Source organism: Passer montanus, unplaced genomic scaffold, assembly GCF_014805655.1.
Source record: "Passer montanus isolate IOZ18808 unplaced genomic scaffold, ASM1480565v1 scaffold138, whole genome shotgun sequence".
NCBI classification, from domain to species: domain Eukaryota; kingdom Metazoa; phylum Chordata; class Aves; order Passeriformes; family Passeridae; genus Passer; species Passer montanus.
The window spans coordinates 143,987-156,947 of NW_024360719.1; the positions used below are offsets into that span (position 1 = coordinate 143,987).

A 12,961-nucleotide genomic window follows, 5' to 3' on the forward strand; every position below is an offset into this window, starting at 1 on the left:
GGGTTGTAACAGGAGGGGCAGGGGTTTGATTGCTGAGAAAATGCTGCTCTCAATAAACACTGACAAAAATGGGAAAAGCTGGAAAATAGCACAGACACACACACACAAAAATCTATTTTCTATGTTAAAAGGTTAATTAGTGTGTGTGTGTGTCCACGTAATGCAGTGTGGCATAATTTAGTTCAGGATTATTCTTTTGAATATCTCCCCAAATATGCTTTTCTTTTCCATTTATCTAGCATTGTTATATCTAACAAGGAGTTTGAAAATTTTCCTTTTTGTTTTTGCCTGGCTCTAGGCTTCTTCCAGGAGTTGAAACTGTCAAAGTAGTAGATTTAAACACAGTGATTAAAGCTTAATGGTCAGTATTTTATCATGCCAAAATATTGGGTCAAACAGTAACTCCAGTTTGGGTTTAACTATTTAATCCTCAATGTAGCTGCTGAAAATTAGGAAAATTGATATTACTGTAATAGTAGACATTAGTTTTCTGGATTTTGTTTTTATTTTCCCTCTGTAGGTTGCCATGGCAGTTTGTATTTCAATTCTTTTGGACTCTAAATTTTATTCCCAAAATATAGATGTTATTCATTTATCTGGATAAATATTTCTGGAAAAGCCAAGAAGAAATTATTCCTTGCTCCAAGGGGACAAACTGGTCCTAGAAGATTTGTTTAGTTTAAACGTAAACATTCCTGATCCAAGTAACTAAATGAAGTTCAATTGACTTCAATGTAATCTACCTCAGTGAAAACAACATTTAAGCCAATGCATTTTTATGTGGCTCACTATTATTGGCTTTTCTAAATAAATAAAAGCCCCTCAATGATATGCACAGAACTGCAGCCATAACAAGCTGCAGGTAGAGGAGCCTGCTCACAGAGGAGGTTGTTGATGGTCCACCATTTATCACTGGAATTTTTACTGTCTGAAGAATTACACAGTAACTTTTAAAACCGGTTTTTCCCCTTAAATAGAAATAATCTGTCATTTCCTTGACAAAGCAAAGCCCCAAAGGGCTGAAAACACTACTCCAAAATTAACTCCTTGATATTCCCAAATTATCTGTAAGATTTTTTAAATGTGTTTGTTTTGTTTCATGGGTTTTATTTTGGTTAGGAGGTAGGAATTGGGACATTTTTGAGTCTCTAACGATGGTGGCTGTGGTGACACGGATGTCATCAATGACGCTGTTAATGATGGTGACAGTTTAATGATATTTGGTGCCCTGTTGTTCTGTTTCCAGGCAAATATTCACTTTTGCACTCAGATAAACTGCATTTGCCCGGTGATTGTTGTAGGCTGGTGCACTTGGCTGAAATGAGAACAGCTCTGCCTTTCCAGGAAACAGAAATTCCAGCAAATGCTGCACCAAGGCTATCGGGGGATGTGAACACGCGACGGAGAATAAATCTTATCCCGTGCCTGTTGGGAAGGATGAAAGTTTGACAAGAAAGTCTCACAGATATGTATGCTTAGCAGAAAGATTTTTGAATGTAGAAGCTGAGGAAGGAATAGAGATGGAAGCAAGTTTTGATATAGCAGAAAATAATTGCTGAGCCAGTCTTGCTGGATAACCAAGGAGGCAAAGGGCATGTTAGTTAGAAGGGGGTTTTTATGACTTAGAACAAAGGATAAACCCACCTCGAACAAGATGTTTTTACCAAGTAGAAAGATAGCACAGGCAAACAAGTCAGCCAGTGTTGCAAGTAGAAAAAAGGTCTCAGAATTAACTAACTAACATTTAGTGATTGGAGAATACTAACATGAATATGGTAATTGTAGTAGTTATGCTAGGCTATAGATAAAAGTTAAGGTATAGATTGGTTCTACTGTATTAAGATGCTCAGCAAAGAAAAGTATATAACGCATTTGTAACCTAAACTAAGGGTCTCCAGGCCTGCCTGCAGCTGCAGCTGACAGCTCTAGGCACAGCCTCTGTCACCCACGACCCTGGACTGCTCTAACATCTTGCATGTGATAAACTGCGTTTTGGAAGAGCCGCCTGGAGTCCCGCATCTCTCATTTAGGCTCTTACAGATGCCGAGGGCAGTGAGCTGGGTTCTGTGAGCCATCACCCGTGTGGGCACCCTGCCCGGGGCTGCCTCTGCCCTGCCAGCCGCCGTGACCGATCCCTGTAGCGGCCGTGGTTCCCGTGCATCCCTGCCCATTCCCGGCTCCTTACCGTCGGCAGCCGCGCTGCCCGCGCGGGGCGGGCGGGCCCGGCGGTCCCGGCGCAGGCTGCCCACCACGATGGTGGCACAGGACAGCAGCAGCACCAGCCCGATCACCAGCCCTGCCACCAGCAGCGGGGACACCAGCAGGCTGCTGTCAGCGCCGTGCTCCCCGGGGCCCGGCAAGGCGCTGGCAGCGCTGCTCCGGTTCGAGGCGATTGCTGTGACAGAGAGAGAGGGAGGAGAAATGTGTCATTTCATTTCATTTCATTTCATTTCATTTCATTTCATTTCATTTCATTTCATTTCATTTCATTTCAAAAGCTGCCCCCTTTACTGGGAGCATCCTTCTGGAGCCAGGGCTGTGTGAGCCACAGCTCGGATGGCTTCTTCCCCACCAGACTCCTTGTACCCTGAACTGACCGCTGCCGAAAGAACTGAACTGCTCAAGGAGAAAAGTGGAAATTCCAAAACGTGAGCTGCAAGAGGTGTGGATGTGACAGTCTGGTCGGAGAGAGAAAGCAGAATTTCTTTCCCAGGAATTGTTCTGGGGAGTTTTGAGAAGGCTGAGAGAAAGAATTAAAACAATCTTGCAGCTGGTGCTTTGAACAGTTGTTTTCTCATAAGATGTTTACCAAAAGGTGTTTTCTTAATTAGCCAGTTGTGTAATGGGGTGTTGATTAAATGACCAGTCATGTCCACCTGTATTGGAATGATGTATAAAAGAAAGGGTTTCTAATACACTCGGATTCAGCCTGCTGAAGAGAGCTAGAAACTATGTGTCACCTCACTCCCGGTCCTGCCTCAAGGGTGACACAAGAGGAACAGAGGAACTGCCTGTTGTTAGGGGTGTCAGAAGGCTCTGAGGATTCGCAGAGGAAGATTTGGGCAAGAATGAAGCACAGGATCCTGCTTTTGTGGCACATGGCTTGCTCTGGTTTGTTTAGGGAGTCAGCATCCCAAGAAACTGATTTGTAGTGCAGGAAGAGACTCATCCAGAGTGGGATTGTTTGGTTGTAACTGCTTTACTCTGGTTAAAAAAAATAAATCTTTACATGTATTATTTGTGTTCAATAATAAATCTTCTTAAAGGAGAATAACTATAGTAATTTATTGCCAAGTCAAACACAAGCCACAGAGACAGTGCCAAGGGTTAAACAATAATATTCCCTTAGAGAAACAACTGATAGCATGATTATACATGGGAATTAATTGCCCAGAAATACATTTATGGGGGATTGCATTGCTAATAGGGGGAGAATGGGGGAATTGCTAATGGTAAAGAGATTAAATTATGGGAAAAATTATTCAGGATTTTAACAGCTAGAATCCCCCTCTCACACCCCTCCCCCCCCCAAAAAAAACCAAAACCAAACAAACCTACCATTAGCTGCTCAGCATCAGTAAACCAAAATTTTATTGATGCAGAAAAATTGCTGGAGATGCCATATACCAAGCTCTGGCCTGGATACATTTTTTTTTTTATCTGGCTATGTGCCAGTTGAAAAAGTACAGTATTTATTTCCTGATGAAATCAGGGATAACAAAATTTACTCTTTTGAGTATTGTGTGGAGTGAGTATGTGTTTTAGGAAGTGCAGTGCTGTTTACAAGGATGGATGTTATCAGAGAGTTCTCAGCAAGGTTTGCTCTTTTCCTTTGGGAGACACCTCTTGATTTGCAGTCACAATAAGTTTAGAAAGAAGACAATGGCTCCAAGCCAGTGTATGTTATCACTGACTGATGCTTGAGACTGGGAGAACCAACTAGAAACATCCACATGACACCAGGGGAATTAGCATGTAGAGGAGTATTGTTAATTTTCTGGAGCACTTGACTGTTGGCTGAGGATCTTCATAGGCATTTAGAACAGACAGCCAGGAAATGTGCTGAGCTTTTACCAAGTGTCTTGTGCCAAAAACCAAGACTGATGTTTAACCACGTAGTGTTAAATCAAAGGTTATGGACAAGTGTCCTACTTAATACTCAGTGCAAAGAACTTTTGGGTGTGGGATATGTTTGGGGAGTAAGGCCCTTGTGCTAGAACTCAAATTTCCAAAACTTTACAAAATTTGACTTGTGTTTCTCATTTGTACATTTTTAAAGCTATCTCTGTTGGCAGTGTGTCCAACACACCCTCACTGGCTTTCCAAGGCCTTGTATTTTCAGATTTTTGCAAATTCTGCCTTTGAGAGATGAAAATATCACAGCAGTGGCAGTTTAAATCCTGGCTGCAGGGATTAACACCTGAACTGGAAATAGTGCCAGGTAATTTATTGGCAATTTTGGCTGGCTTGCAAAGGTAAAAGAAGAATCAACTTTGTTGTCAGCATGATGAGAACATGAGCCTGGGGTGTGAGGTTGCCCCACACACTGTCAGGCTTGTGGTCATTGATTTTATGTCAAATAGCCCTGAAATGGAATTGGTGATAAACTGCTGTCAATTGGGGAGCAAGGAGGCTGCAGTGAGTGCTTTCAGGTCTTTAAAAACTTGGGACAAATTTGGGACGATCCTCTAAACAGGAAGGGCCTGGCTAAGGATATTTATCTTTTATTTTTTTCCAGGTGTGGAAGCCAGCTGGAATATCCACACTCTGACTATTTGGGAGATTCCTCTGGTGCCACCCAGTGTGAGCACGGATATTTGGACCTGTTTTGCTGTTGAACAGCTTTAAGTGACTTCATACAGACAATACTCTCCTGCACTGGTGTGGTTTGGTTCAAGACACCCCATTTATCCACCACATTCTCGGGGCTTCCTTGGCTGTCCCAAGTCCTGTCTGTTTTATCTATTGTTTCTCACCAGCTTTTAATCTAGCTGAACCCAGTCCCTCCTATAGACAAGTTGTAGTGCAACATTGCATTTATTAGAAGGACTGAGTCCCCTTAGCCCAGCTCCTAACACAAAATGTACTTGAGAAACTTCTCCTGTAGCACCATTTCCAGTTTGACACTGTGAGTCTGATCCTCCAGACTCTACTACTGACTTATTAATGGAACAAACAACAGCAGAATGAGATGCGGCGTTGATATAAATTCTTTGAGTTTTAATTTTGTGGGGGTGAAAAGAGATGTTTATATTACTTTTGGCAAAAAAACACATTGTAAATGCGTTGATATAAATTATTTGAGTTTGAATTTTGTGGGGGGAAAAGAGATGTTTATATTACTTTTGGCAAAAAAACACATTGTAAATTTTCTCCTCTTATCCAAAACCATTTTCTTTTGATAAATTGTGCATTTCTCCACATAAAAATGCTATGGATTTTCCTTCAGAATTGGCGTATCTGCAAATGTATGTGAAGCCCATAAATACAACACTACTAACAGAGTGCTAACACTTTTGTTTTGAGGTAAATTGTATCCTTTCCCATGAAACTGCAAATTATAAACAATACATACATAAATATGATTATTTTATATCTAATCCTCTAAATGTGAATTATGTGAACACTGACTTCAGAGTCAGCACCAGTGCAGAATTGCCTGGACTGTCCATGCAGTGTCAGACAATAAATTAGCATTTTGAAAAATCCCTTAAATATCACAACATACTACTTTACTCAGTGCTCCTGCATCTCAACAAACCAACTGGAAAGTAACTGAAGGAGGTGTAGAACAGCCTGACTTCTGGGTGCATATTGTTCTTTGTCAGTCCTGCTAAGCTGCCTTTGAAGGGACAGTGACCCCTCTCTAACCTGGCCATAAGCAGTGGGGAAGTTTCAGCCGGGTCAGATCCTGGCAGGGTGAAATGTGCTGGTGTGCAGATGTGTCCTGGGAGCTTGGCTCACCCAGCATGCAGCCCTTTATTAGGGGTGGCTTCTCCCTTCCTCAGTGCATCCATTCCACGTGTACCTCAGAGCAGAGAGAAGGGAAGCACCTCCACACAAATGAGTCTCTTCTCTCCACACTGAGTTGAGTTTGGTGTTGATGGTGGGGTCTTGTTCTGTTTCCTTTTGTCCTGAAGGCACATCAGCTCTGGTGAGTCTGAAACAGCCTCTGGAACTGATGGGCTTTGGGATGATTTTAGAGCTGGAACCTGCTAAAATAACCAAATCTCTTCCCCTGGTTTCCAATGTGCCATCTTAAAAAAGATGATAATTCATGTTATGACTGGTGGAGAGGATGAGACATGGAGTGGTTTTGTTTCCCAGGCTCAAAAGTGCGTGACCAGCTCCTGAAGGAGTGCTGATGTATTGTTCTGGAAAGATTTTGTGTCTAGAATCATCCACCTCTTCACCCCTGCCAGCCTGGCATTATTCCTGAGGGCAGGGTGGGCTTGGTGCTGCCTTGCTGAACTGGAGCTGAAGCACAAGGACAGAACAGGATATTCCTTGTACCCCGGGTCAGTAAAACTGTTTGGGATGGTGATCCAGCACCTCCCAGCACCCTTAAATGCCCTGCACTGACACAGGGCTGGAAGGAGCAGTGGGAAGGACAATTTAGGATTGTGCACCCTCTGTAATCCTTTGGTCTTCAAATCATTGCAGCAAAGCATCTCAAACACTGAATCAACTTAAAGCACGTTTCTGATATCCTTCCTTTCTCAGTCCCTTGGATTATGCGGTCTCTTTCTCCAGGGAAGGTGAGTGACAGATGTCAGGAAGGAGCTGAGAGCACCCAGATGCCCTAAATCAGTGCATTGATCTGAGATTTTGTTGATCCTGCCTTCATGAACAGTTCCTGTTTGAAGATGGTTTAGTCTGGCCAAGAGTAACCAGCTGGACCCTGTCCTTGCTGCTGCCCTGGGAAATGAATCTCTGGAAATCAGCAGAAATTGCACTGCTTGCTTCTGTGGCACAAGGGACGTGTAGCACAAAAAAAGATTTGGGAAAGGGTTTGGATCACAGGAGCATCCCTGCAGCCAGGGGGAGAGGGATGTTACTCAGGCATTGAGTCCAAGGCCCACAGGAGCTGAACCTTAAATTAACTAAAACAAAGTCTCTGTTGGATTCAGAGCTATTCCATTGGATCCTGAGGAAGGCTGAAACTTCACTTAGGCTTGATAAATACCAGGGTGTCATCTGCTCATGGGACTAAAAGGAAGCAATGAGGATGCTCAGAACAGGGCAGGCTATTTGTCCTTTTGTATTTCTCTTATTCTCTTGTAGAAGAGTTGAGAAATGAGTGGATGACCAGAACAGTCTGGGAAATGCCCTTTCTATAAAGCAGTTTTACATCAGCCAGACAAATAGTACGGGAAAAGGAATTTGCAGTTCAGGAGGCCCAGGAGCATGTTTGGTTCTCTCAAGCACAGTTCTGTTCTTCAGGCTTTTCTGCTTTCCACACAGAAAATTAAACTGCCTCTTAAGCTAATAACTCTATAGGGAGTGCTTCAAACTTTTACCTCGTCTTCTTATCTGCTGGAATTGACACTTAGTAGTTATTTGACAAAGTCAATGAATAAATAATTTTTTCCTGTCAGTTGCTGCACCAGTGACATTTTAACAGTTTCCAAAGCAGATGAAATTCATTATTATTTCTAAATTTGAGGTAAATCTTCCTATACAAATGGTTAACTAATCTTGCCCATTCATTGCTGCTGTGGGAGATCCCTCAGCACAATCCATGCCCGCAGGAATGCCATTAACCAGGCAGCACCTGTGAATTCACACTCAGCTTCTCTGCTGCTCTCTGCAGTTCAAAGGCTCTTTGAACTTTTAAACTGCATATATACCTTCTAATCAGAATTAAAACTTTTCACTGATTAATAGTAAAAAATGAAAACCTACTTCAGACCTGAGACTGTGCTAAGGATGGCTCAGTTTTATCTGGAAGTGAATGTGGGACATCCTTCCAGGTACAAAAGCTGCCCATGACCTTGAGGAGCTCCTCCAAGGCAGAGAGGGTGGCCTTTCCCCTGAGACAGCAAACTCTGCCTTTTTATCCTCTCTTATGCCTATCAGATAATGACTTTCTCTCTTCTTGCATTGACATCCTTATTATAGAGCCAGAATGAGGAAGATTGGATCACCAGCAGCCTGCAAATTGAGAATGTCAGAAGCAAAGAGAATGTGGCTGCAGAAGGGCTCAGGAAATAAATCTTTTCAGCTGCTGTGGCTTTAGGGTATTATGTTGATGTCACAGCAGCTTGTATAGGTGCTGTTTCAAATTAACAGAAAAAATCTTCCAATTTTCAGATCCATGGTCTCTTTTATCAACATGATAAATACCACTGCAGGGAAACAAATCACTCTGCAAGTATAACAGCCCACTTTCTGATGGACAAGGAATATTTCCCCCCTATTTTCTCATATTCAAACATCTTGGAACTAATACAGTTTTATAAGCAGGACCCAAAGCTATTACTTTTCTCAGAAACTCTGTATTAGGGCTTGGAAAGAGGTATTATGAGAATTCTCTTTTATCCATTAAAGTAAAGTTACCTTCATAAGCCCAGATCCAACCTAGCTTGGCAGTGACTTGAATAGGGCAAACCCTGTAATTTTTGGGTTTTTTTTAATTGTGGGATACTCCAGGTTTTTTTGGCACACAACTTTCTCATATAAATCTTTGGAAAAATGTTGCAATGTAGTAATATTTCCTAAGGTTTGAAAAAATATAATGGGCAAATTATTTTATATTTTACCTTATCAGTCTGCTTGAAATGTGATCTGGATGTCTCTTGTCTTGCCTTTAGGAGGCTGAGCTCTGTCTGAACTATATTTAATGCAACCTAAAGAGGGCAGGTGGCAGCTCATGGGACATGCAGCCCAGGTAGGAAACATAATCTATATTGAGGCAACAAAAAACCAGCCCCAAACCAAAAATCCAACCCCTTCCACAGAGAAGTTCCTTTCCTTACAAAATTTGTCTCAAGTTCCACAGAGAAAAGAGGAAGGAATGATGAAATTCTTGCCAGCTGAAACAGTCACAACCGGTGAGCACCTGTCTTGTCCACTATATGCATTTATGAATTTCCAAATCAGTTATCCTCTTCTGATCACTATTAAACTGGCTCACTTTAATGACTGTTTAAATGATGGAGTTTTGTGTTTTCCTGGTGTTTCAATGAATTGTTGCACTGGCTCTATTAGTCATCTTTAGCAATTCTTAGCCTGCTCACCAGGTTCAAAGCTCTATAATGAAGATCCATCTGCAACTAAATATAAAGGCTGAACTGAGCTTCAGGAACCAGATCCACCTTTGGTACACAGCCCCAGCACTCCTCCTGCAGTGCTTGTGTCCTTGTGCTGCTTCTTACTTAGGGCTTTTCTTACTGAAATTAAGCCCATTTATTTTTCCAGCTTCCTTGCCAGTCTTCAGTAGGAGTAATCTAATGAAAAAGCACATAGAGGAATGACTGATTTTTACTGCTTAGAAAATAATGATGACTGAAATACTCATCCAGGGAATTGTGTGAGGAATGGGGTGCTGAGATAGAAACCTGTTAACACACACTGGGATCCCAGGATCTTCCTTCAGGAGGTGGTATCACATGTGATCTATCTCGGCCTTTCTTTCAAGGTGACATGAATTTTTAAAAATAATTAAAATGGTTTGCAGTGGTGTTCTGCACTCCCACATGAGTTATGGTGATGGTGTTGCAGAGTACACAAAGCCTCTAGTGTGATTTACATCATCATTTGTATCTATGAAAGCTCCAGCAGTATCTGCCTGCATAAATCAAGGGGTTTTCTCATACCATTAAGAAATTATTTAATTCCTTCAGATTTCACCTGAACAGGACTAGGATGTCTGCTTAGACAGATGCAGGGATGTCAACAATGGCAAGTCAGATATTGATTCTGGAGACAATTTCAATCTAATCTTTGTTGTTAAAGAAGCCACTGAAATACAAGGACACTGACAGGTCTGTGGAAATGAACCACCCAAACATTACTGTTCAAAAGCCCGGGGGAATCCCTGTTGCTGCTGCAGAGCCCATTTGGTGCAAGGCAGTGCAGGACTGGCCTCACGGCCCAGGACTGTTCCCTGATGTCTGCAGTGTGTGATGTACACCCTCCACTGCCCCTGTGTGCCCAGCAGGGCTGGGCCAGGCTGGCACAGCAGAGCAGACTCACCCTGAGGGGCTGCCAAAGCTGCCAGGCAAAGCTGCCAGGCTGGGGGTGTCTCCTGGGGCAGCAGAACATCCTGCTGCCCTGCACACAGAGCTCAGCTACAGCTCCACACAGCTCCTTCCTCTGAATCATGTAATGATGGCTGCTTTTCATTTGAGGTGGCAGGGAAAGACTTTAAAACCAACCAAAAACTCCCCCTAAGCCAAGTGTAGCCTTTAGGAAAGGGCATTTATTCACCTTCAATATAAACTGCAGCGTGTAATGTGAATATTGGAAATAGAAAATGCAATGCCCACTTCAAGGCCTGTTCCAGCAGCGTTAGCACAAACACCTGCATCAGCCCCAGCAGCTCTGTGTGTGCTGGGAGTCAGAAGGGTCTGAGCTGTCCCAGAGAGAAGGCATGCAGAGAAAGACAGATTTACAGATCCCTGAGAATCAGCTGTGCTTGCTGCACCATTCCCTCTCCAGGCAGCTGACAGTCCAGGCTGTAGGTGTTCCAAACTGTTCTTAAAGGGCAGCTGTTTATGGTTCTCAAAATTGATTTAAACAAGGGAATATTTCTAAAGGAACAGGAAATGCAGTGTGCATTGTTCTCCACTGCCCCCCAGTCAGATTGAGAGAGAGTTTGAGAATTGACAGATGCTGAGTCAGGATGGAGAAAGAACTTGGGCTTTTTCTGTGAGCACTCTGTTCTGGGGATTATACTCAATTTAAATAATTACACATTATGGAAAAGTTGATTAAATTTTGAATCCAAAGGATTCATAAATCCCTTTGTAATGAAAGGTGCTGCACATAGATGAGAACCCCTCTGATGCCCTCAGAGCACCCTGGACAATGCCTTAACCTGGAGCATTGCCTGGGTTTTGTGGCCTTTTGAACAAAAGGCACCAGGAAATGGTTCAGTCCCAGAAAATAAGTGTGCCCAGCAGGGGTGCTTCTAATAAAACTATCTAAATAAAAGATAAAGGCTCTTGTAGGGATGCTGCCTGGAAGTGTCCAGGGATAGCATCCAGCTCCCACCTTCTTGAAGTTCAGTCTGAATTAAAGGTCACTAACTATTATTGCTTTCTATTAATAGTCACAGTGGAAATGTGTCTGTTAAATTGTTCCCATTTACCCACTGGAAAAAAAAAAAACCAGAGAATTTTTGAACAAAGCTATGGGATTCTTGGTAGAGAAACTGGTACCTAGGCTGATATTCTGTCCCCTTTCAAGTGCATGGGTAGACACGTGGAGAAAGAAACAATGTAATAGAAAAGGAAATAATTTCTGTCCCTGTTGTCCTGATCACAGTGATTGCAAAGAGATTTTAATCCACATGCTTGCTAACAGCAAAGGCTTTTACATTGTGGATTACCAAATCTGAAAAAAAAAAAATAAATTGAACCCCTTCTTCAGTTTCCTCTCACCTGCATTATTTATTCATTTTAACTCCGTGCTGCAGATCAGGGTTACCTTGTTAGGTGCTTAATGAGGCTGAGAGGACCCACATGGTGTGGCCATTAAGGAGTTCTATCCAGATTTCCTAAACATTCTTCTTCACTACCTAAAGGCAATCTTGCATTGCAGGAGAATCAGAATGTCCTTCATTACAAGGGCAATCGAAAGAGTTTGCATCAGGAGATTGATAAACTCCATCTCAAAGATTTGATTGATAAACTCAGATTTGTAAATTGTGTTCTCCAGCTCTTAGGGGCACTCAGAGTTGCTGGAGACACTGCTCTTCAGTTCTGGTGGGAATGGATGAAACTCTTCAGTTTCTGATGCATGAACAATCAGATTAAGAGACATTCAGTTTAAAAACAAGCTGAAATTTTCTATTCTTTGCATTAGTAGACAAAGAGGTTTTTTTTGTGAAGAAACTGACAGCATGAAAATAGCTCCTATTTTATAGGATACTGCAGAAACACAGGTGTGTGAGCTGCAGAAAAGTGAGTGCTGTTCTGAAAAAGGCTTGTTCATGGAAGTGCTGGAGCACTGAAAGGAATAAAAGGGGGAAAATGGTGCTCCAGGGTTTCTAGAACACTCTCAAAGCATGCACAGCACGTGGGAAACGTGCTCTGAGCTGGACATTCTGCAGGATGACCTTACAGGGAAAGGCTCCAGGAAAATCCCACCCAGCAGGGGAGTCCCAGGGCTCTGAACACAGCAAGGACCTGGTGCTCTGCAAAGGTGCTGTGGCTCCTGGAGGGGACCAAGAACAGGTCCCAGAGCAGGAATTCCCTTTGGCCCAGCCATCTCCAGAGTCCTGAGACGTGGGAGCCTTGAACCTCAGAGCCTGAAGCACGAGCAGTGCAATGACAGCTTGCTGAGGCTGCAGCAAAATCAGTCTAGAAAAGGTGGCTGCTTTCTCTTCAGAGCTCCCGTGCTTTAATGTCAGCAGGGACTCCTTGTGGGTATTGTAACTGTAAGTGAAATAGTCAAACAGCTGAGATGAGCCTCATTAATTATTAAAAAGCTGACAGTCAGTGTGGATCTGTTGTGGAGGTGTGAATTTAGGATGACCTATTGCCTCAAAGCAATGTTTAAATCTGTGTTACCTCTGAGAAGTAGCTCTTCACCTGCTCCTTCAAAATTATAAACCCATGAACTTCACAGTATATCCTAAATATAATTGTACTGGCAAAATGCCCTGTTAGAATGGCAATGGGAAGTGAAAATTTTTTGATTGTTTTAGTTATTTATGTTTTTTTTTTTTTTAAATCCAAAGTGCCCACTGTCCTGAAGCTTGAGGAAAACCATGAGAATGGGAAAGGCTTCAAAT

General features: G+C 42.6%; 1 protein-coding gene across 1 annotated transcript in view; it reads right to left on the bottom strand.

The window, feature by feature from the left end:
- Positions 1 to 12,961, bottom strand: part of LOC120497795 (protein BEAN1-like) — a 52,056-nt gene that overhangs the window by 11,237 nt on the left and 27,858 nt on the right. Inside the window, exon 3 of the mRNA XM_039699711.1 lies at positions 2,186 to 2,395. Within this exon, the coding sequence (XP_039555645.1) occupies positions 2,186 to 2,395 (210 nt within the window). The remainder of the gene's footprint in view (positions 1 to 2,185; positions 2,396 to 12,961) is intronic.